At 40.4% G+C, this 25,488-nt stretch overlaps 1 protein-coding gene across 2 annotated transcripts in view; it reads right to left on the bottom strand.

The window, feature by feature from the left end:
* The window catches only part of opcml (opioid binding protein/cell adhesion molecule-like), a 335,923-nt gene that overhangs the window by 161,693 nt on the left and 148,742 nt on the right, over positions 1–25,488 (bottom strand). The window contains exon 2 of one of the 2 annotated variants that reach the window (XM_069165045.1): positions 19,000–19,075. In XM_069165045.1, coding sequence (XP_069021146.1) covers positions 19,000–19,075 — 76 coding nt within the window. Of the gene's footprint in view, positions 1–18,999; positions 19,684–25,488 lie in introns of those variants that run through there. The other variant, XM_069165044.1, reaches the window with a different exon arrangement.

Genomic DNA, 25,488 nt, shown 5'->3' with positions numbered 1-25,488 from the left:
CATGCCACTAAAATGCTTCATAAATCTGAACGTGATTCATTTCCGTCAAATAAATGCTGCTTTCAGGGGAGATCAGAAAATGTGTTGGTCAAAGGCAAATATTTGTTCAAAGGCAAATGTCAGCACACCCAGCCTTGCTAAATTTTAATGGTTCAGTCACACTTGACAGATGTGAAGCCAAAGTGTTCGCACTGTGGAGCCCTGAATAAATCACTTCAAGAGCCACCCATAATTGTGTGGCTACAGTGTGACACTTTTCCATATCCAGAATTATTTCTACCACTTCCACACCTGTCAATTACAATTTTAAAAGAATGTTTCCCAGCAAATTGAGCCCATATTAAGTAGCACCTCACCTATTTAAATTATCTTCTTCCAATTTATAGAGTTGATGCAAAACTCATGGAATAAACTGAGACATTGGCATGACTCTGTGTTTTTAATTATTCAAAATAGTCATGTCAGTGGTGTCGCTCCTCTTCAAACAAACAGAGTCATGTGTGGCTTGTATTTTCTTGTTTTCATCCGCCGGGGTCTGGTCAGTGATCTGAACCGTGGCCCCTGCTCGCCTTCTTCTAACTGGTTTTATATTAAGTCTGAACTTCTCTGCCCTCTTCACTTTATTGAGTTGAAGGTTGACTGCCTATGCTTGTCAGGTGAGTTGACTTAAGCCATGCGCTTCTTGGTGGGCCCTTTGAGCTAGCACACATTTCTATTTCTGCTATTCTCGACATAACCAGCAAGACCCCCCCCCCCCCTCTACACCCACCCACCCTATGCTTGTCAGCCTCTTCATCCTTGAGAGGTTGCAAGTGATCTCGAAGTGTTTCTTGAGGAGCATCTGGTATATTTTCAAAATAATCTTAGTATTGAGCGAGTGAAGAGTTAACCAGGAGGAGCAGGTTCTGGGCAGAGCCTGAAAGAACCTCTGAAAAACTCACACTAGGTATGTTTAGAGGTGGGGAAGGTAAAGAGGATAACCCAAATGAAGTCACATGACTATAGAATACAGATGTTGTGTACCTGACTGACGCAAGCACCTAAAACCTTCAGTGTGACGACTGATAAGAATGAGAATACGTCCTCTTCTTACTCAGAAGGCAGCGCAGGTTCTGGTCCAGGTTCTGGTCCAGGTTCTGGTCCTGGTTCTGGTCCAGGTTCTGGTCATCTCACATCTGGACTACTGTAACTCCCTCCTGGCAGGTCTACCTGTTGGTGCCATCTGACCTCTGCAGCTCGTCCAGAATGCTGCAGCTCGACTGGTCTTTAACCTCCCGAAATTCACTCCCACTACTCCTCTCCTCCGCTCCCTTCACTGGTTACCAGTAGCTGCCCGCATCCGTTTCAAAACATTGGTACTTGTGTACCGTGCTGTGAACAGATCAGGTCCAGTCTACATCCAGGACATGGTCAAACCTTACATCCCAGCCCGCTCCCTCCGCTCTGCATCTACCAATCGGCTTGTTGCTCCTTACTGAGCTAAACACTCTATAAAATCACAACTGTTTGCTGTCCTGGCTCCTAAATGGTGGAATGAGCTCCCCAACGACATCAGGACAGCAGAAACTCTGTACATCTTCCGCCGCCAACTAAAAACACACCTCTTCTGACTTTACCTTGAACAGTAGAACTTTAGTAGTGCTTAAAATGGCACTTACTGATAGAACTTTGTAGTTTGGCTTTCTTGAAGAAAATTGTATTTGCCTGCATGAAACTCGACTCTTTTTTGAGGACACTTTCTGTACACTTCTAGCAAATTAGTTTGCTATTAGATCAATAATTCAATAGTTATGACAGGTTGATTTTATTTTACCACACACAAAACGCAAATAAAACCAATGCCATAAAATGTCCATAAGGCTGTCAGTTCTGCTTCATTTGTAAAGAAGATTCATTCATAAAAATGTCATCCAAGAATAAGTTAGGTAGGGAGAGGTAGGAAAGGTCTCTAAAGAAAGGTGCAAGTGTTAGCTTGCATATCATGTCTAGACCACTCGTGAATTTCATTCTTACAAACTCTTAAAATTATCATGAATGCCATTTAAGAACATTTCTGTCACTGATTCTCGCATGAGGATCATTGAGTCCTACTGCAACACCTGAAACTGAAACGACTAATTACAAATGATGCACAAAGAAAAGCTCATCGAATTTTATTTGGAGCTTGTGAACGTCAAAAATCGTCATCGGAACCTTTGTGAGTGAAAGTCATTTCATTGCAAAAGATCAGGCTTTGGATGTGAACCCTGGAATTTAGCCATTTATAAATGAGCTGTACAAAAGTGGGCTTTTTAAATATGGACCAGATATAGACCCAGACAGTAGAGATGAATTTATTTTATCTTTATTTTCTTGGCCAGGTAGATTTTCCTGTATTACACAACTTTGCCCAGCTACATTTAACAGTCTGTTTAATAGATGCATAAATGGAATCTCTGAAGGCTACATGCTGTTCAGTAGTTGCAGCAGGGATCAATCCTAAAAGAACATGCTGTTATAATATCAATATAGACATTGCATTGGTGTGATCAAGCTAAAACGAAGGACTTAGTTCCTGGCATTTCGTTTATTTCTCTTTTCTTTTTTTACAGGGTTTTAGACATTAAGTACCTTTTTTTTTATTAAACACTTCATCAGTGTAACCTTTCTGCTTTTTATCACATTTGGGTGAAAAGTGTGCTTTTTATTGCTTGTCTTTAACCCTCAACGTCATATTTTCCAGCTCCTTTTTCACCAAGTGATCATTATAGTCTACTGTATATCTTCCTTATGGCTCACTGCACTTCAAGCCAACCATTAGGCTTTGGCTTGACTGCCAAGACAGTAACAGTGAGAGTGGTAAAGGTTATAAAGTAGCCTACACAGAGGAATTAATTAAATCCTGTCAGACTTAAGAGCGTATTATTTAGACCAGGTTATCATCCGCCCACAGTCTGAAAAACCACAAAAGGTGAATCACATCAAAATGCATCAGTGCATGCTGGTAAGTAGACATTTGCAGCATGAAGGATTACAACCAGGGTTATCACCATCCTGTGAGAAGTGGCTGAATCCGAGGGCCAACTCCTTGTCAGATAACATGGCACACACATCTTCATATGTTCTTTTATGTAATTGCTATGACGAAATAACTCTGGAAGTCATCCATATTTATGGTAAACACAACTCAGATTTTGTAAATAATACATTTGACGAACAGGAACCTTTATTTAATTTAGTGCAAAATACAATATGTTGTGCAATTCAGCAATGCGACAACAATGACTAACCTTGATTAAAGAGAAGCAGGCTGACAGACAACAAAGGGCAGTCTGTACACTCTCTAGATATGTTCACAATGGGAAAAAAAAGGTGTTTAATGGGAATAACAACACCATCAAATCATAATATGTGGGCCAAACTTAACACTGAGCTGCTCAGTTTTACATCATCTTCTCTCTTGAGTAGTGTGTAGCCTGTACTTCAGTCCCTTTCACATACACCTCAAAAGAGTCGAGTGAACATATAACAGTATAGTACACATTAATGGAAGCACAGCGATGTCAGTTTACAACAAACTGAAACTTAAACTGCTTGAGTTAGTGGGAAGTGGCTAATTTAAATGACTTTTTAACCTTGCTGGGTGGATCTTTTTTTTGTTGGTATGGTTTGTATACTTGCCTGAGAACCAATCACAATGTGAGCCTTACCACCTTGAAATGTAGTCTGACTGATGAGATTATTACCTGTTGGCAATTTGGTACATTGCAAGGGGCTTTTTTTCTGTGCTGGTGTCAAATTTGCAATTTTTGCGACTCAACTTGAACCCAGCTGCTCCAAGATTGATGGATCCGTGCAACTAGGAGCGTTTCGGTAAACATATGCTTGGGCAGTGCAATTTAGGTGTCAGTTTTGGGGTGAAATCACACCTGCGTTTATTGGTGGCTTTTATTAGTGGGTGCATGAACAAACATCTCCTAAATCATCCCTGTATGTGCTATGTAGTTCATCCCACTCACATAAATAATTAGAATAAGCCTTTCTGAATGCAACCTTCTAATTCAGTTAATCATATAAAAACAATTGAGTTGACTCTTGTCTATTGAGTTTGGTGTGAATCAGGCAGTTAGTGTGCATTACGATGCAGTCGCCAATCTCAGATATATAGTATAAAAGGTAACTCGGGTCAACTACAAATTAATTACATTTAAATTACACATAAAGGGGTAGTAGTTCAAAAGGCTTTTCATCTGATAATATTGTTTCGTAATCTACCCAGCCGTGCAAGACCATGGAGTGTGACAATGCGTCATTTATGTAGGGCTCCATCTGTCCATGGGGGCCTACATAAATTCGCCGACGACCAGGCTTGAACCGCCCAGACATGTATGCCAAGTTCGCCCAGTGTAGTTTGTCTGGCGGTGCCGGTTTGCTCCTTCCTGCTGTTACAAAATGGACAAAATGCTAGAACGATTGATTGACCATGATTAAAGTTGAATGTGACACAACTTCTAAATATCTCTTCCTCTGATTCCATCACTGTTAAAAATGATGGACAGAATCCAACTGAGTAAGGGAGCAGTTCAGCCAAATTGTTAATAGTGGTTAGAAATAACAAGGGATGGCACCAGTTTCCTATGGGCTCTGATACTTTATTAAGAGCATCAGTCATTGGCCAATCACCATTACTCCACTTTTAATGCAGTAACGTGAATAAAGAGCCCTTACCATGAAAATCAATGTTTTAACCTTGTTAGCAGTGTTTTTTTTACATGTTAGAAGGCGAGTGAGTGACATGTGAAACCAGAGAAGCAACATGTCACCATGCATTGATGGAAAAATGACACTTTTGGAAAATGTTTATATATGACACTCAGGCTAAATTGTAACGTAACAAAAGTAGGGCTAGGTATCGTTCAACAATTTTAGATACCGGCACCAATACTTTGACTTTGATATCGGTTCCTGAACAATACTTGTTTTAATATGAATTTGATTAACTTGATTTTAAGAAAAATACACATTCCTTTACAAACCTTGACTCTTCATGCAGTTTAGAGGGGGAGAGTATAACCCAGTCTGGTGTTTGTACCTGCAATGGACATATGTCCCCTTAACACTTCACATGCAAGCAATACTTAGGCACTATGGGTGGGCGATATGGCCAGAAAACAATATCACGATATATCTGGGTATTTTTACGATAATGATATTCTTGACGATATGACAAAGTAGTGAAAAATAATTGATTATTCATTTTATTTACATACAATTTCAACAAAAGTGTTATAGATTTATGTCAGCACAAACATAACATTATGCCTATATATATATATATATATATATACACTTAAAACTAAACAAAGAGCATCTCTTAGTTACTCAATTTGAAAACAACAGTATCTCAAAGTGCGATTCAGCTCCTGTTCTGGGCTGATTTTCTGAAGTTTAGGGGCAACGTTTGCCCGTTATGAACTTAGTTTGAGTGGAGTACGTCCGTGTCTGTCGATTAAACTCTCACAGAGCTGAAACACTGTAGAATACAGCGGGGTCCAGCTGTGCTTGTTCCTTGATAAGGAGTTACGCTACGTAACAGTATAACGTCATTACGTCAACAGGCCGAAATTTTTTTTATATCGTCTGAAAAATTATACCGGTTTAATCTTGAAAGTTAAGATATGGCACACCGCTATTGGGCACTACAATTTACCTATTTTCCCAAAATGGCAAATCAGCAACATACCTCAGAAAGCTCATGACATTTTCAGAGATCAGCTGCCATGCATCAAGCAGCATCATCATCTGCTGAAACTGATTTGTGCCTTCTTACAGGCATGATGCAAATGTTCCGAAAATAATTGACGTTTTGTGCAACTGTTATTTTATGTTTGATGGAAAAAGTAGTCAAAGTTTCAGATTTCAAAATAAAGGACTCAAAAGTAAAAAGTATATATTATTTAAAAAAAAAAAAAAAATTGAAAATGACACAAAACAAGCCAGTGTGGAGTGTTCCAAAATGTAGATTGGAGGAAAGGTGTGACACACAAACCTTTCTGGTTTATAGTAGTAGGATATATTGATATTTCAGTCTATTTGTGGTGTAACAACAATTCATTACATTTCAATGGGCAATAATGTATTAAAGAGTTATCAACACTGCATATCATTATTAAAACATTACTTAAAGTGTCTTGTCACTTTAACAAAACATTTGATTAGACTTGAAAATAATTACCTGCTTCACGGTTTACGGTAGGTCAGATACGACTGCCTGAGTTCTTGACTGCTGTGCAGCATCAACAGTTTGCACTGAGACAACCAAAACAACTTCCCAATGTGCCAGTCAAAGGAAATGGTTTACTTTGAACACAGGTGATGAAGAGTACTTAAGAGAAAGGTCAAAGCTTTTATGGGATAATAGTTTTCCCAAAGAGAAGACAGAGAGAGAAAAAAATCAGTTCTGGTTCAGGTGGGGTATTTCTAATGAAATAGAAAGCCTTCTGCTAAATTGGCTTCATTGATTTTCCGAAGTTAAACAGCGTATGTCAGAAATGTTTTACAATAGTTTATTTGTTTTTTTCCTTCTGTTGGACCTCCATTCATCATCTAGGCTGTAGCTCCAGGGGGTTTCTGTGGCTGATGAGGTGGCGGTACTCCACAGGTTAGAAAAGTGGCCTTATGACTAGACAATTACAAACTGAGTGAAAAACAGCTATAGAGCGTTTACATCTAATCATTCAGCAGCTGTCACTTAAACGCACAGTTAACTCTGAAACGTTACACAGTTACTGCCTCTCAAACTCTTTAACTGGCTGATTTAGTCTCAGGCCTGACAATGATTACTCACACTGTGCCAAAACTTAAACATTTTCTGGGGCACTGCGTCATAATGGTTTCTTTGCACTGCCTTTCTTAAATTCATGTTATCGTTCCTCATATAGCTCTCACTGTAATGCTTGAGATATCATACGTGATTCTATGTATTGCAAAAGGTCACGTAAAAGCTGCCTAACACGCCCCTCAAAAAATTGCTGTCAAAATGGCCTTAATCAAAGAAGTCAAGTCCCATCTGATCAAGTGGAGTTGCTCAATTTGATTCAATGCAATTCAGTTTTATTTATATAGCGGCAAATCACAACACAGGTTATTTCAAGGCACTTACCACATTAAAGTCCCTACAACAGAACTTTATATATACTTTATGTATTTTAATTATACAGAAAAATTCAACAATTCCCACGTAAACTAGGAAGAAAAAACTCCCCTTTAACGGGAAGAAAAACCTTCGACAGAGGGAAGGAAAAACTCCCTTTAAACAGGAGGAAACCTCAGACAGAACCAGAATCAGTGGTGGGCGTCCCTCTTCCTGGACCGGTTAGGATGAGGGGAGAGCAGACAGACTCTCAGTGAGCAACAGCAGAGTGGCAGCTCCTGAGTACAATTGTTGATGTTATATAAGTTGTTGTGCTGTTTGAAAAGTGAATGCATTCTGGAAGCTTTCTTTTAGATAATAATAATAAAAACAAACCACAGCGTAGTCCTTTTCTATCTGAACTTCTGAGAATCCATCATATTCATAAGTAAGGATTAAACTGCACATTTTCATTTTTACATTCATCATCAGTGATATTGTCATATTTAGGCTGATTTTGTTTTAGCACAAAACAAATATATTGAATGGTGCTAAAGTAAAACATAACATTAGGAGCCTATTCACTTGGAATATTTAATATTTCATAATTGCACAAATTTTGAACATGAACATGATTCCCAAATGCGATTAACAGTGGAGAAAGGGGGTGGAGGGATCAATGTGAAGCAAATCAATTCATTACAGCCAGTGGTTTCAGCCACTTATTTGTCTAATGTGGTATGACATTCTTCCCAGATGACTCCTAGTCACTTTTATCCATATTAATGAGCACCATCAGCTTGCAGACTGAGACGAATTCCCTCCTTCCTTCCTCGTCCTCAGACAGTGAAATCTGGTCGCCAAAATAAATCAAGGGCACTTATCGATTTTGACGTGCCCAAACCTGCCACACCAAAACTCTGTGCATTCAAATATGATACCAGTCAGTAAGGACAGGGAGCATGAAGCGTAGTTACACAGGGACGCTGCATTTCTCAAAATGGATGCCTTAGCGTTGAAGACTACCGCCCCTGCTTCAATGAATCTTGTAGGTTTTAACAGATGATGGACGACAGAATGTTAGTCTTCTGTCAGTATTTTGAGGCTGATTAAAATGGCTTATACAAGTGGCATGCTGTGATGGCCTGTCCAGTTTTCAGTGTGCCTGTCAATATATTTTAAGAGGAAAGAGTCAGTTTCAGGCTGTTTTAATTGGTCCTTGATTAATACCCAAGGCAGACAAGGGGCATTGCAAATGGGCTCAGACAGCAATAAACAAGTTGCTAATCTGAACATAATCACTGTAATCCACTGTCTGGTACATGATAGACATGTTCATGGAACGGCTTTCACATTGCGATCAGCTCGTAAGCTAGGGCTCGCAGCCAAGTCTCATTTAACAGCCATATTTACTGCACTCTCCTGCTAATTGACGACTGTGGCTCCCTGGTCTGTGTTGAAATTCATTCAAAATCAGGATTAGTTAAACCTCATCCCCGCACTGCCCTTACACATCATCCTGATCACAATAAGAGATCAGAAATAGTAAGTAAACTCCATTCTTGATTCTATATATAACTCAGCAGCTCTATCCTTGAGGCGGCATTGGCCAGGGAACAGAATCAATGGGCGGCACTTTTCTCTGCCATATTCCTCCATTAGGAGGATCTGTTTCGTTAGAGGGCTGACGGCTGGGATCGAGGACCCGAGGAGAGGCAGGAGAATTAGGAATGATTTGCCTGGTCAAGGGAGGGCAATACTTTGCACTGACAGATGTTCAGAGGCATCTCATTTCCTAAAGTGAGGGAGGAAAAGGACAAAAAGCATAGCATACAAGTTTTCAAAAACTGCTTCAGTGCCTACCAACTGTGCATCAACACGTTTGGCATTACTTAAATGTGAAAGCCTGTCATGACAAAAGTGTCATTCATTTGTTGCCAAGGTTCTGCAACAACTAACAGCGCCCTGATTTTCTATATTCTAGTTTAGTCTTTAGGCACCTCTGACGGGCCTCTGACTTCTCTGACATTCAATTCAATTCAATTCAATTCAATTTTATTTATATAGCGCCAAATCACAACATAGGTTATTTCATGGCACTTAACACATTAAAGTCCTTACAGCAAGACGTTACAATATTAAAATCTAGATTTGCTTCAGGGGGATTCTTGAAATGTAAAACGTATGCTTCCTCGTGGTAGCAGGAGACAGTGAGCTGATACAAAATGTACAACGATTATACAATACGCTCACCACCTCGGAAGAGGGTGTCCTACTTTTTAAGCATTACAGTCTAAACACAGAAAGGCCTGTAACAGAAAAAGGACAAATACCAGCCCCCTAATGCCCTCCCACCCTAATGCTCTCATAATAACCATTATATATTTAATGTAACCATTTATGCTGGGGAGACAAGTAATTAAGCTAACTTGGTCATTAATTAACAGATCTCTAAAAATGTGATACGACTTTGTCATCTAAAAAGTCCATGCAGTATTAGACAAAACTGGTAACTCAACCTGTGTAATTCAACTGAAAAACAAAGCTGGCATAGGGATCAATCATACATGTATGTGGTTATTGAAACCCCAGGGTTCTTCAAATGTAGCAACCACAGCAACTAGACAAAGAAATAGTGTACAATAAAAAATATAAAATACAATAATAGCTACCCATACGCAGCACATCACACAATTTTAATTTTAAAAACTACAATGCACTGCGATCAACAATTGTAATGTGTGCTCCGGCTGTTAAGAAACTTTAGGACTACATTTTGCACCTCCAGAGGAGATGCAGGGGCAGATGAACTGAGGTGGATGAGTAAGAGGGATGGGAATGTGCTAAAAAGAAGGGGGAAAAAAGGAGGTAGGAAGTAGGAAAGTAGTAGTGCGTAAATTGCCTGGCAGAATGTGGTATGAATGGAAGGTGTTCCTGATGAGTATTAATGATATCAGAAAAGTGCAGCCAACATGCACAGAGAGGGGACAGCAACGACAGGCTATAATGGATGTGGCAGGCTCTCAGAAGTGGAGGATCTAGTCGGAGTGCAGCACGGCGCATAGGTTTCTGGATATTAAAAATTAATGACTATCTCAGTGATTTACGACAACACAAGGATGCTGAAACCTAACCTGTGTAAGATGGATGTCTAGTGAATGCCAAAAGAAGACTAATGTAAACCTGGTGGACTACAGGAGAGTGAGACTCGCAGCAGGACCCTGAACCCCGTCCTCTGGTTTATCCAGCGGGTTTCACTCTGATAGAGTGAGCTACATTATTGATTGAGCATTTCGACTCATAAGTCCTTTGAACACACAGAAATCATTAAGCTGGACAGACATGAACTTTTTTAAGAAAGGTTGAACTCAGCCTTGGTGTGTTACATTACCCTCACTTCAATTTTCTCCCACTATTCCCACTGAATGTGCCCAATACTGAGGGTATTCAAAAAGGGCCTCCCACGTTAATTCAACTTTTTGCTGTGTGATAATCATGTACTCTACAGAGGTAGATAAAGAACAGAACCAGAGGTCAGAGATGAATATATCTGTTTATGGTTATGAAAGTAAAGTGTATTTGCAGGGATGCATTCAAGGACAGTTCCTGTCCAACTATGTCTAAGATCATAAAGATCAAACCAAGCAGTTACTGCACTGAAAAAAAAACAAAAAACAAGAGGGTTGAAGGTACAATAAATAAATAATATGTGGCTACGCAAGAGCTTTTATGGACCAGATGCTGCAATGGCAGGCAGAAAAACATAGTATTTTTCATTACAAGTAATATATTTTATTTAAACTCAAATATCATGGTACTAATATATGGATTACCTTTGGATAACTGATGTTAAAATGTGTATATGATAACAAGACTAATTCATGTGACATAAATCAGTTAGATTTTCTTTTTTTTTTTGCAATTAGCTTGCCTCATTTTTATATAACTGTGGATTTCCACTTTTCAGCCAGCTACAAAGTCATTGTTTGACCGCTTTTGATTTAGTTTTTTTTAGGCTGTAGAAAACTGCCCTGAGCAGAGACAGCGAATCTGGTCTTGTTTTGTCATGACTGGGTGAGTTTCTGAGAACTATTGGTTAAAATGTTGTAAGATCAGGAGCAAAGAAAATAAGCTCACAGTGTCCATTCCCATTATCCTCCCTTAGGCTTCTCTCGGCCGGATGTCCTTGTCTGCCCATGATCCCGACATCATTTTTAGTTGTAACTGACTACCTATTAGTGTGATCGCAGTGCATTGCAATATTTTGGGTCAATGTCTCACTGGAGATAGTGAGCGACAATTTTCTGTCTTCATGCCTAACTGATCAAAAACAGAAAAAGAAACAAACGCAAAAAGGACAATACCACTGGATCCCATATACTAGTAATGCAGAGAGATTAAAGAAGTGTGGCATTTTTAAACACTTGAAATGTGAGTTGTCCTACACAGTGTAGCCTTGATTTAGTAAAATTCCATCCATTGTTGCAGAGAAGTCCTACCTGTTTGAATCCTACCACTCTGTACCTCTAGTCTGGATACACAGACTTGTGGATACCATTCAGTGAAAGAAGTACTTTGGTTTGTGTCTGAATTATTTAGTGTGCCTCATATACTCTAAAACCTTTATCTTTTCAACTAAAACCTTGGTGTAGTGTGTGAGTGCTGCCCTGAGAGAAAGAAAAAGAAGGTTAGTATTATCATTTTTGTTATGGCTCAAATGTTTCTTTAGGCCTGTAAAGTATCTCGTCAAATAAAAAAAATTAAAAAAGACAAATCATTGATGTCTGGTTGTGAATCAGTAAAATCCTTGCAAATTTAATAAATATGGAACATTAATTTTGAAGGTTCGAATAGTTGTTAAAATATTAAAAACAATTGATTGGTATAAACAACTATCGTTCTTTCTTATTTCCCCTGTTTTTACCGGCGCCTGGTTGTAATGTGTTGCTCCCTTCAGAAGGTAGCAGTGATGCACCTGAAAGCTGTCTGCCAGCCGCCATTGAACAACATAAGGAGAAGGAGAACATGTCGGGCAGGCTCCTGAGCTTTGCAGGTAAAACTGTGCAGAGCTGATCTAACGGTGCCAACAGAAAAAAACATGCAAAGATGTTCTGTGTGGAGCTCCTTCAACAAGTCGACCGCAGCTAAGCACCGACACCGGAGTGAAGCATTGAGCAGACGATCCGTTGCATGTCCCCAGACCAACTCTGAGTATGCAATAAGTGCTGTGTAACAATACAACGTTGTACATTAAAAGGACGACACTCTGCACACACTACTTTCTGTCACTTCTGCCAAAATATGACAACTACTTGGCTGCCAGTTGCTCAGTATATCAAATTGCCATGAGATTTTAATTTCAGTAGCCTCAAAAAAAGAACCAGTAAGTTACTGGTATCAATTACAGTTAATTGATTAATATTTTTGTTTATGAAATTAAGTTTCTTATATTGTCAAACCAAATATTAAAAAAAAAAAACTAAAAATATATTCAGTTTACAATCCTTTAAAATACAGAAAAGCAACAAATCAAGAGCAGAAAAATAGCATGTCACATAACATATAATTAAAGTATTGATTATTAATCAATTAATACATTTGGTGATTATTTTTTTCTGACAATTGACACATTGTTTATTCCACTAATCATTTGTGATTAACTGGATAATTGTGATTTACCTTTAAATGTTCAGCATATCAAGTTACCTCCTTCAGCCATCAAACATCTTTTTGACATTTCTACCTGGATAAACATTCCATCCCTCAGTTACAGCTCCTCAACTGTGAGGCCAAAGTGAACGACCTTGAGCTCAAGAAGAGACACTTTGTGAAATACAATTTCGAGCTGTGGAGAAAAATCCTGTGGAAAATGAGGTCAAATAGGAATGTCTGCCAATAAGGTAGACTGAAATCAAAAGCATATCAATACAACCATATTAGCCAATAAATGTCATTCAGGGCCCCACTTCCACCTTTATTAGACACCCCCCAACATGTCCACTTTCCACTTTACTACGAAGCTGACCGTAGCAGAAGGTGCTGACTCTGAATCTGCTACATCAGCATCTCCTCAAACATGCCCACTTGCCAAAATCAGTCAACGCAGACCTGGATGATCCAGCGATGAGAAAAACAATGCTCTACCTGCAACACAAGCCCTGATGTCCATTTCTCTCTACAACAAATAGTTATGTTAGCACAAAAAGGAAATTCATCTCCTAAACTTATTAAACCAAGTGGTGTCAATTCTGAGGCTGCTCCTTTACAGACAGTTCTGCCATCAATTGGCATTCGACTCTCCCCACTCTGCCTTACAAGACTAAAACAGAGACAGTGCCAAGGGTCAACCGCACATCACCTCAGTCATCTTTGCAGCTAATCTGCTCACCTGGGAGAAGGGCCACAGGGAGCCATATTACAAAGGGCCTGTCAGGGAAGTAGCTGCAGAGTCAGTGGCATTGAAGGAAAGCAGTAGTTCTCAGTTGATATTTTCAGAAGTGTCCTCATCGGCAGCAGAACAGCTGTGACAAAGCCTTGTGCTCCACTTCTCACTGAGAGTGGAACTGTCAAGTCTGAGTGGTGCTTTCCTTAAAACAGACCAACTGTGCTTATTCAGGTTATCTTTTTTAAATTTGTATTGTGAGACTCCACTAGATTAGCTTTGCCTCTTGCCGGTGTTGAAAAGAAAACTCTAAGCCTACTAAGTAAGATAATGTCTGATTCTTTAATGGAAATGGCAACTTCTCAAATCCAACTGTAAATGTTTGGGCTCGAATGTAATCCAGAATATGAGAGTGGACAACATGAACATCAGCAGCCACAAAGATTACAGGTGGAGGTTTCGTAAATAAAACACTCATTTAGTTATTCAATTACAAGCTGTATGTAAGATTTTTTTCCACACATCTCAATAGGTGCAAGTGTTCGAATCCACTAGATCAGTTTGACAGCCTTCTGGCTTGGCATATCTTTGCCTGAGTGTAACTGCTTTTGGTATTATAGATGGACTTACTAGGGGGACCGGTGTGGCCCAGTACTTTGGAGCAAATGGCATGAAGTGCTGAAGTCATGAACCGAGTGCTCAGGAAAGTCTGAAGCTTGAGCTTTTTTCTCAAAGAGCTGACTTATACACATGTTTCCCTAATTATTTCAAACTCTGGCCACATTTAGTGTGAAGATCTGACATTTTTACATTATATGTATGACAGAAAATAGGGTAATGCATAATAAGTTCTCTTTAAGGAGAATGGTTATAGGTAAAACAGGATTTACCACCTACTTCCCGACCAGCCCTCAGTCTGAACTCGGATCAGTGCCTCACAGAATGCAAGCTGGATCACTGTCACCCAAAGCTGAATGAAGAGATTTTTGTCTAGGTCTGGTGCCACTCTCTTGGATGCCAGCAGTGACTCGCTGAAAACAGAGGAATAAAAGGCATAGCCGGTGCAGACTGACTGTGGTTACCAAGCAGAGCAGGACCATCCTATGTGATTCTTTCATGTCTCCTGTAGGTACACTGCCATCCACTGTCAGTGTGGACAAACATAAGGGATGTCCCATTAAATATAGACAACACCCACACGTTTAAGTGGTTGAACCTGGGTGGATAAACAAACACAAGCAAATTCGAAGTGATAAGGTATCGTCTGTACAGTTACAGATCCAAACAAACTGCTGAATGGCCAAGAGACACTTCACACTTCGATAAACACAACTAGCCGTGAGCCGGAAGCCGGCCAGAGCTGTCACCCTTTTTCTTTTTTGCACAAGTGACTCCGGTTGTTCTGGGGGTGGAGGTGAAACAGGGAGTGTGAACCACCTGTGTGTTTCGCCCTACCGCTGGAGCTCATCATTTGCAGGTGAAAATAAACGGTCAGTGACAACAGATGTCACAGAGGTGTGTGGAGCCCTCCACAGGTCATCCACAGAGTTAGCAGTGACAAGGACAGCAGGATGACAAACTGGGCACTTAAACAGGGAGAAAATGAAACCCAAAACTTGAAAAAATTGACAATATAAATAAAAAGTGGAGAAAATCAATGCAGCTGTCCAAAATAATTTTCACTGAAAGAATGCTTTACCAAACAAGTCTGACATGAGAACCTCATTAAATCAATTATTGCCACGAATGAGTGTAATCATGTATACATCAAAATCAGTTCAATTAAATAAAAGCTATTTTTCCTCATTTAAATTAGTAAGATATAAGGATTTCAATTGTTGGTCAGATTGGTGTTTATTTTTTCACTTTCCACTCCTAAAAAAATTCCCACGAAATAACAATTGGCAGGGTGATAATGGCAGCTCCTTGTGAATGTCTTCCTGTACTTTTACATTAAATATTGTTCATTTTATCAACCTTAGCATTTGAAGCCATGGTCGAAGCATTAGCCTGCACACGATGACCAATGCTGCTGTACTTATGTTTATAGTGACATCAGAATACTGAGACCCTTCGAGCTACCATGCCAGGGAAGTGTTTGTTTGACTACTTGAGGGTTATTATTAGTACATGAATAAACAAATAATGTCAACGTACATGGATGATGATTAATTTGATTGTATTCTCCCACTACTGTCCACAGAAAGAATGCCAATGCAGTGCAATGCTGTGGCTCCAGAAGTGGTACAACAACAAGAACAGCGCCAACATTGTAGACAGTCTGATTATGCAACGGAAGCGCTTCACTCGGTGCTTAATTGTCATCACTCGTGATTCACTGGAATACACACCGTATCTTCAGCACCGGGTACGTCTGCTAGGTTTGTCACCCAACATTTACCACGACTGCCTCACTAAAGCAAACTCTGGCAACGCTCCAGCCAATTAGAAACCACATTATTCCCAAAGAATCATGGATGCTCACCATATAAATGAAATTACCAGCACCTGAACATTCCACTGTAAAGACACAATCTCACAAGCACCATGTATTGGCTTAAAACTAGCATCAATGCAGTGTTTTTCTAACATGTGTGACTTGGCATTTCATTTTTCCTAGTCATCTTTATTCAAAATAAACAAACAAACAAAAAAAAGTAATATTGCTTCGAAATTGGTGTTCAATGATTCTAGTTATGCTCCAGCTCACATCTGCTTAACTTCCTGTCGGCAGTGACTTTCTTTGTGTCAGTCGTACTGTTTTGTGTTGCCCTTGACTGATTCGATAATGCAGGCCTGTGGAAGCAGAATAAGCCCTTAGGAAGCCCCAGCTACAGGAAATCACTCAGATGCAGACATTGTTCATTAAAACCATATTTCCAGGATCACATTGACGTTGTACCTTCCCTGGTCTAAAAGCATTTAACCCTCGACAAGCTTCTGTGAATCAGCTCACAGCACCACTTCGACTCTTAATGTGAGCTAGAAAAGCTTTCTAGGTCAGGATGGAGCGAACACCTGTGTATGACTGTTTGGATCTCTCTTTGTAGGACAACTGTTATACTGGTAAATTGAGGTGATTTTATCCTCGGGAAATGTTGCAGGCGTGGGAACGTAGGGGCTTTACAAATACTACGAATACTAATGACAATATTTCACATATTAAAGCCGTGTTTTTGTGGTTAAATGCAGTTTTCGAACACTGCAATGTATGTGGAACTACAGCAGTGTGATGGTAGGAATTAGTTGGAATGCATAAGTGCTGTAATTCAGCCCCTTTAAATGTTTAAAAAAAAAAAACAGAGCAGGGATTAATGCTGCAGCGCATCGAGCCTGTCGAGTCTTCCCATTCGGTCAATCTACTCGGAGGTCATCCCTACAGCTGCCCTCCTCTTTCGCCTCCAGTCCAAGGCTTCTTGCCCCTGGCCCACCTCTGTGAATATAAACCTCACCAGCCTGCAGTCCTTCCAAACCTCTGCATCATTGCCATTTGGGTGATTAGGCTTCTCACAGGCAGGGCAGTGGGGGCTCACAGCATCAGCCTTCAGCCACCAGGGCATGTAGCAGTTTGCTGTCAAATGTGTGGACAATGCTATCATACCCGCTCCACAGGCCTTATTTCCACCCCTAAAGCTGAGAAGAAGGATGACAATGATTTCTCTGGTGCTTTCAACACCATCCAGTCCCTCCTGCTTCGGGAGAAGCTCAAAGCGATGCATGTGGATAGCATTGTTTTCTAAGTTATGGACAAACTAACTCACTGACAAGCAGCAGTGCTCAAGGGCAGTGTGTCGGATACACCGAGGAGCAGCACCGGCAGGTCTCAGGAAAACTGTATTGTCAGCTTTTGAATCCACTTTCTACACCTCTCCTTTTAAGATTCAACTCAGGTCATGGCAGATCCACACGTTCTTTGATGATTCCTCTACTGTAGGGTGCATAGGTTAGGACAAGAAAAGGAGAATATAATGCTACCCAAAGAAAACGCACAACTGCTCCATGGTGCAACCATTTGTGGCATGACAAAAGGCTCTAGAAGTGGATTTCAGCCTGTCACAATTCAGGGTGAGCAGAGTGAAATTGAACCGGCAGGCTACTTAACAAGTTGTACTAATCAGTGTAAACCAGCATACATTTGTAATAGCAGATAATGAGGAGAGGATTAACCGAGTGGTTAGGCTGCACAGAGCAGGGGTGAGAAGATGACGACTGAGCACAACTCTATCTTGGACTAAACTTAGCACCTTCTCTGGGGTGAAATGGTGCAGCGCCTGATCACCTTCCCAAGATGCAACTGCGAGCTGTTTAGCTGCTCGTCTGTCTCAACAGAATAATTGTTGCCCAGATACCTTCATCTAAGCCGTCTTAAAGCCAGGTGAACGCCACTGCCCTGCTCTGACAGCTTGAGGCACCAGACAGTCGTCCTTTCATAAACATGGACATGTGACCATTTTATCAAACAGTCACACGTGTCTGCTTTCACAGCCTATCTTTTGTAAATCATACTTTAGTAAGAAATCTAAGGTGTTATAAACATATGTGGGACCATGCAGATGTGCACAACTGTGTTGCGTGTGAAGAAAACCGTTGCTTCATATGTTTATTTAACCCTGCAATGGAGCATCGCATATTTTCAACATATTTATATTATTATTGATGAGCTCCACCTCCATTTATATATGTGTATATATATATGTGTGTGTGTGTGTGTGTGTGTGTGTGTGTGTGTGTGTGTGTGTGTGTGTGTGTGTTTGTCTTGGTGGGTGGAGTGGGGCCCTTTCTGGCATTTCCAGTAGCACACATGATCTATTTTAATAAAAAGAAGTAAACCCACAATACTAATAAAAAGGAATATCACGGTGATGAGTGAGAAGATAAGAAAACAACATATAGAGAAATATACAGTCACCTATATTATTGTATATATAAATACTCTGTTTATGTGTGTGTGTTTGTGTGAGAGAAACAGAGAGAGAGAAAGATATGAACACTTTCACGACAAGTCTCTACAGCCCTATCATAGATTTTATTGTTTTTATTTTTTTAATCATGAAGGGTGAAGTGATCAAAAAGCTGTCAGGTTTATTCTGGGTCCTTGGAGAGTACCGAAACAGCCCTGAACATTCCAGGCATAATTGCATTTGTATCACATACGCAAATCAATACGTGCACAACCCCTCCTAATGCTGAATCTGAGTATCTCAGCTGTGTGCATCCTCAACAAGACATTAAGCAGCCAGATCAATAACATTCAAGGGCAATGAGCAGGAGAGGTTAAACACCGAGGGCTGCATGCCATAGCACAACTTGCACATGTAACGCATATAGTTATAGTAGGCCGACCTATTAAAAAAAACAAACAAGCTTATATAGGTTATGGTGACCTTTAGTAACTCCGGGACGCTGTTCTTAATAAACTGTTCGGACCGCCACACTGAGTCGCTCCCCGTGCTGTTACAGGGGATTACATCGGTGGTGTGATAATGGAATACAGTCGGAGACTTACTTTAAGACGGCGCTGTCCCCCTGTCTGACGGTGATGTTGTCCTTTAATACAGAATCCCCGCTTCTGGCTGGAACTCCTGCAGGTACAAGGAATAACAATTTAAGTCCGAGAACGACAAGGCATTTCCCAGGCACCGCCAGATAGCCACACATCCCCATGTTGTTCTGTCACTGCGCAACTTCCAGGAAAACTTGAACCGTTGGATATTCCTTTGCGTCTTGAGCTGCGCACCGCAAATTCCACTCCACAAATAAGATGCAGTAGAGCCCACAGGAGCTGCGGTCGACCTGCTTTTGCTCCAAGTAAACAGGCTTGTTATGAAATACTGTCTGTGTCGATAGACGCAAAAAAAAAAGTGTCTTTCCGCCCGCCAGCCGCTCTAGGAAACTGACTTCGGAGACGAGAGAAGCACCGTGTTTCTCTGAGAAATGCGCACCGTCTCCTCCGCTTCAAACTGTAATCGCCGTGAAATGGATGCTCTCGCAGAGATGCATCAGCCAAGATCCCTTGTATGTGTCTTTACCCTCTCCCTCGGTGTTCTCCTTTCTTTCGGTCGTCTGGGTGAAACTGTGTAAAGCTGCGAATACTCAAAGCAAAAAGCCCGAATTCGCTTCTGGAGCCTTTTTTTTTTCTCGTTAAGTAGACAACAGCTCCTGAAGTACGCGCTCCCTTTCTCTCTCTCTCTCTCTCTCTCTCTCGCTCTCTCTCTCTCTCTCTCTCTCGCTCTCGCTCTCGCTCTTTCTCTCCCTCTCTCTCTCTCTCTCTCTCTCTCTCCCTGTGTCTATCTCGCTCTCCTTTAATCGCCAGGTAGCCTGCTCGCATGTGGACCTTGCAGGGTTCCTATATTCATCAGTTTGGGATCCAGACACCAGTCTTTCCTTAAGGGGACACTTCTGTTTAGCAACATGACAATCATAAATAATGTCTTATGGCATTGAATATGACTTAATCACTGATGGAAGCCATGTATTCAATAGATGCTGATATAGTCTTCAAATTGTCTTCTTGGCACCTTCAATATTCACTTTGGTACTAATTGGGATCACTTGTAGCTCTTTGACTGAGTGGGTGACCAGGGGAGCACTCAAGGGCCCAGAGGCTACAAAAAAAGAGGATTTTTTTTCATTTCACAAGAATTTAATTCACTTCACACAATCCCAATCAGAGCACGAATCAAGAGTAGCATTCTAATAATAGGCTTCACGCTCGCCACCACTCTGCTCTCAGTAAGTGCTGTTCAGGAGCACTTGAAAGAGTTTTTTGTTGATGTGTTGTTGAATGATTTAAGACAGAGCTCCTTGAGACGAAATGTCTTCAAATGGGACTGCAGTGTGATTTTATTTGACAACCAGGACGGGAAACAGGTTAACTAGCCCTTCTAGTGAAATGAGTTGTGGGGAAACTTTCACCCTCGTCATGAGCTTTACTAATAGATCCACACAGGCGAGTAGAATGAAAAGAGTTTTCTGTGGAGGTCTGCGGCCTAATGTTCGTACAATGAAGGCCGGGGTGCAGAGCAGGCAACTGCTTCATGAAAGTTTTGCCTCTAGAATTTTTCAGAATTTAGATTCCAGACCTTTATTACTGTAGTTTTGTCTTGAAATGTTGTATGTTGACAAATTGTTTCTATGCTTGATGAAGTTACAACACAGCAAAGCTGGAGTCAGGTTTTATTCCAGCATGTGCATAGGTGCATATGGTGCATATGGTGCATGTGGTAATAACACAGTTTCTGCAGCAGACATCTGCAGAAATTTGTGTGCAACCCAGAATTACAGATTTGAGAATGAATTGTCTTCACAACAAGCACGCTGCCGACTGCAGTGGAAACCTGTGTCATCTTCAGTGTTTATTTCATTATGTTTGGACTGTATTCCACATGCTTTCATGTTGTCGAGCCTAACTCGATAAACAACACAGCTTCTTCTGTTAATAGGCTACCGTCATGTTTACCGGTGCACATGTGCACATACACCCAGTTGTAGTATGCATAGAGGCATATGCAAGAGGAAACAAGGAATTGGCTTTCGGTACAGCTCAGTATCTATAAAGTAGAAAATCAATGAACACCCTGTATGTGATGAACAGACACAGCCCACTTTACCTTACAGTTAAGCAAAGAATCGGCCCGTAGATCAGTGTATCATCTGTTTGTTTTCCTGTGAGAATTCAAGAGATGTGCCACGTGATCAATTCTAAAATGAGATTCACTCATTTAGACAAATGTTACCACAGAGGCTTTATTTCCAAGTCAAGAATCATCAAAATGACATACAATAGTTCCTTTTAATGAAACCGTGTCCCATTAACCTTCAACTGAAGATCTGCATTGATGTCATTAATTAAAAGCTGCGTAACCATCTTGTAGACTTAAAAAGAGGCAGAATCTGAACCTTTTGATCAGAGAATTCCGTTTTGTACAGCCATTATTGCTAAGCTGTCGACCAAACATTTTATATCTGTGACTATTTAACCCCTTTTAAAAGCCTCAGAGAGCTCTATACAGTTAGTAGATGGATGGAATTTTAATTTCATATGTTGGAAAATTAGGTTGAGGAGGAGAGGTAACTTTTAGGGAACGTGTTCAAGTTAATGAGAGTCTGAACTTCACTGAGACACATTCACTTTGTTTACTAATGTGCTCTGGCTCTGCTTCTCCCCATCCCTATCTGTATGCATGGAGGGGTTGCTGGCCACTAGGGATGTGAGTAGCACTTTGCAGCACATCTAACAGCAGCTCTCAGAATTACTATGACAGGTTTTGAGTCTCATGAGACGATTGCACAATATAATTTCTTTACCTTAACATCAATTTGGCACGCTGTTAAGATACTGAATGGGAGACAAGAAATGACAATGCACTGACAGCATTGGATGCCATCACTGGGGAAAGATACAAGTAACACATGGTGTTGTTCTTGTCTGGTATCAAATGTTTGTGCAAGTGTGAAAGCACTGATGGGCTCCTATTTGCAGGCTACAGTCTGCAGCCTGTTCATCAGACTCGTCACAATTGACTTCACCATAAAAGCATTCCTCTTTAAATACAAACATACTACGTGTGCAGCATAAAACATTGCCAAAAGGACCATTATGTATGTCTTTCAGAAGGTGTGAGGCTTTTTAAAGATTTTATTACCCAGTCTTGTGGTTGCAGCACGAAAACTTCAGCACAATGGAAGTGGACCTTGGGGTGTCGTTAACCATAAAATATATTATTCACACCATCTTATACGTCCCATTTCTTCTGTTTCCAGCATTTCAAGACACCAGCTAAATGCCACCATCCCCTTGTTTTAAACTCCAGAAAGTCTTTAGCTTTCATGATTGGTTGGCCTGAGATACACAAGTACTGACTTGTTGTAACAAGGAGCAGCCCAAAGCATTTACCAAACTGTTGTGCAGTTTAATCAAAGACTGTTATTGAGGAATTATGATGATGTCTTGTGCCACAGAAATTGGGCAAAGATAAGACTTAATTAAAATGATATCAGCCTGGAATGGAACACAAGTCCTCACTATGTGCACGTCTTAATGGTTTTTAAATTAAAACCCCTCCCTGACCTCAGCAAAATCTAAGATATGTGGTCTTAATTAGAGTCAAGGATACAGGGAGGGGGTGGATGGAGGCTATTGTTCACAGTCGGGCTGCGTTTAGGTACATTACGTTGCTTTAACACATTCGTGGCATATGCAAGTCAACGGACAGTGACGATACAGAGGATTTAATAAGAACACCATCAAAAGACGTAATGAAGAGTAGCAAGTATGTGCACTAGTTTCAGCTATCAGCTGTACTCAGTGGTGTTTTCAGGATAAAACAAGACTGGAATCCATTTTAATCCATGTCATGTGCATTATGTTTTGACCCTCATTGTTCTTCCTCTCAGCGGGTCAGGTACATCCTATGACCTTGCCAAAGCTCCACCACAAGCGAGGGTGCCAAACATGCAGAAATGACAAATTAGAATGGCATTGTTTGTTGCGCGGCCCACATGAATCATTCTTGATGTATCATAGAAACATAGACGGAGGTAGAGCAAGACAAAAAAAAGCCAAGATCAACTACCACTACTCTAAAACAGGAGGTGGACGTATTGATTTTAACATGCTCAAATAACCAAAGCCATTTCACTTAAATCAACATATTTTGGACCAGTTGCAGCCTTGGTTGTGTTCCTCATTTATTTTACTTATACATGCAGTGACATTCACATAATTTCCTGCTGCAACACATTAACACTGGACCCCGGGTGGTTTATTCAAACAATCCATGCTAATCTTCATTCATATCATGTGAGGATAGGCAGAGCTAGCAGACAATGGACAGGCCTCTGACCAAGGCAAGCTAATACCCAAGCAAAAACATGGCTAGACTGAATAAAGAGCGCTCATTCAATGGATTCAGTTATCTGCAGAGGCTCATTACGCAACTTATTCAGAGAGGCGGATTTTCTGAGGTCAGTTCACCAAAGTTTAGTGAAATGTTTATAAATACGTTTGTAGCTATAACCATCCTTCATTTGACAAACTATACAAACTTAAACTGCTCACAAAATCAACAACATAATCCACATAATATCAATTTCAATTTAAACTGGGTACTTAAGATGTTAAACCCTCATTAGCCAGAATATAGCCTCCTCTGATAGAGATTGAGACAACCAAAGTTGATTCTGGAACAAACTGCCAGAGTAGGACATTTATTTTATTCATTCATTTAAAGTTTATTTGTTATTTCTTACGTTTTTTTTTTTTTTAAGCACTGTTTAATTCATTTTTGAAAAGTGCAAAATTATTATTATTATCGGTTAAAAGGTTAAATGTGTTCAGGTAAACTAGTAGTGTTTGTGGTTATGGTTGGGTTTGGTTCAGTTTTGTTAAAGTTGGAGAATTAGTTCACAAAAATACATAAGTGAGTGACATCAAAACAAACAATAGTCTATTGCCAATTGCATGGGCTGTAGACAAAAAAAAAACAAAAAAAAACACAAGAAGTACTTTTTTAGTCAAACTTGTTCTCTAAATGATCTCCCAAAGCGTTAGACAACAGAGAGCATATTCACAAAACACCCTGAGGCTAGAAGACGCTCCTAACTGGCTGAGTTGGGACAAATTAATAAAACAAGGTGCAAGGCAAACTTCGATTTGTAAGTTTTTGGTCTGATTAGTTTACAAATCCTGTTCGTACCAAAAGTGTCTCCTTTGTCTGATAGAAGTTATAGGACCTGCTCACAATAAGTGAAATCCTGCAGGTAGTATATTATAACTTGAATATGATCATAGCTAATCCTTATGACAAATTTTGATTTTTTTTTTTTTTTTTTTTTTTTTTTTTTTTTTTTTGAGTATGCCAGTCAGAGTAATTTCTTATTGACAGTGTGCCGGCATCCATCCATCTATCTTGGGTAACTAGCTAGCTATATTGGGGACAGACCCGTCCTGTGTCTCAAGCATTTTCCTCGTACTGTCTCTCATTAGCTTTCTCAACAGGAAACTCTTAGGGCTCTATTTTTTTGTCCACCCGTGCCCAGCACAATGCAACGTCTACCACAGGTGTGACAAATGTGCTTGATATTTGCTGAACACAAGCGCAAAGTAGAAGGTATGGATAATTAGAAGGTGTGTCACATGATTTGTCAATCATGGCCAATCAAATCAGGTCCTCTCATTCCCTTTAAGACTGCTGTGGCAAAGCGTACTGTCAGTTTTAAAGGACAGACTGGCACCGCCATCTAAACTTTACGCTGGAACAAACCGACATGCTAGTCTGGAGATTCAGGTTTTAATCGTCTAATTTATGGTGCTACGATTCGGCGTCCACAGGCTGATCACAAACTTGGAAAGAGTTAACTAATATGCTCCTCTACTGGTGTTATAAGAACTAGTGCCCAGTGTGGGAAGTGGTTCAATGTTACAAGGGTGGAACAATGTTCAGAGACTACTCCCTGTTGTGCATTAATGATAAGCAGTGACATGCACAAAGCAGGAGGACGGTATAACTACTGAGTAAATGTTACAAGTTTTGTCACTTGATCAAAATCAGCACCTGAGTTACACGTGTAAGAATTTGCACGTTATCAGTTCATTGTGAGCAGCTGCATTGTCATTTTGGAGAACCCAAGCGCCATTGTGCCGCAATTCAATTCATTTCCACTGAATGTCTTTTCTTCAGTCATCTCTGAACATCACAGTAGAACACAGTGCACCACCATCACCCTCAAGAAAACCCACCTGGTTGCGCGCACGACCTGATGCGAGTTTTCCGTTTTGGAAACTGACATTCCCATTGTTTCATTGCCGCAGGCTTCCTGCAATATTTTAATGGTCTCTGTTGCGATTTCCAGAGTTTGACACAAAATTTGATGTGCGCCCTCTAGTACTGTCCATGGAGATATCGCAGTGCGTACAGACCAGTGCATAAATGATGCAGTGTCACACTCTGTGGTCTTGCATGGCTGGCGAGATTACTAAACCAGGTGAGCAGGG

The sequence above is a fragment of the Embiotoca jacksoni genome, unplaced genomic scaffold, assembly GCF_022577435.1.
Source record: "Embiotoca jacksoni isolate LCO1_2020_lvr unplaced genomic scaffold, fEmbJac1.0.p SCAF_33, whole genome shotgun sequence".
NCBI classification, from domain to species: domain Eukaryota; kingdom Metazoa; phylum Chordata; class Actinopteri; family Embiotocidae; genus Embiotoca; species Embiotoca jacksoni.
The sequence above is the reverse complement of the archived record's forward strand: the minus strand, read 5'-3'. Positions and strand labels throughout refer to the sequence as shown.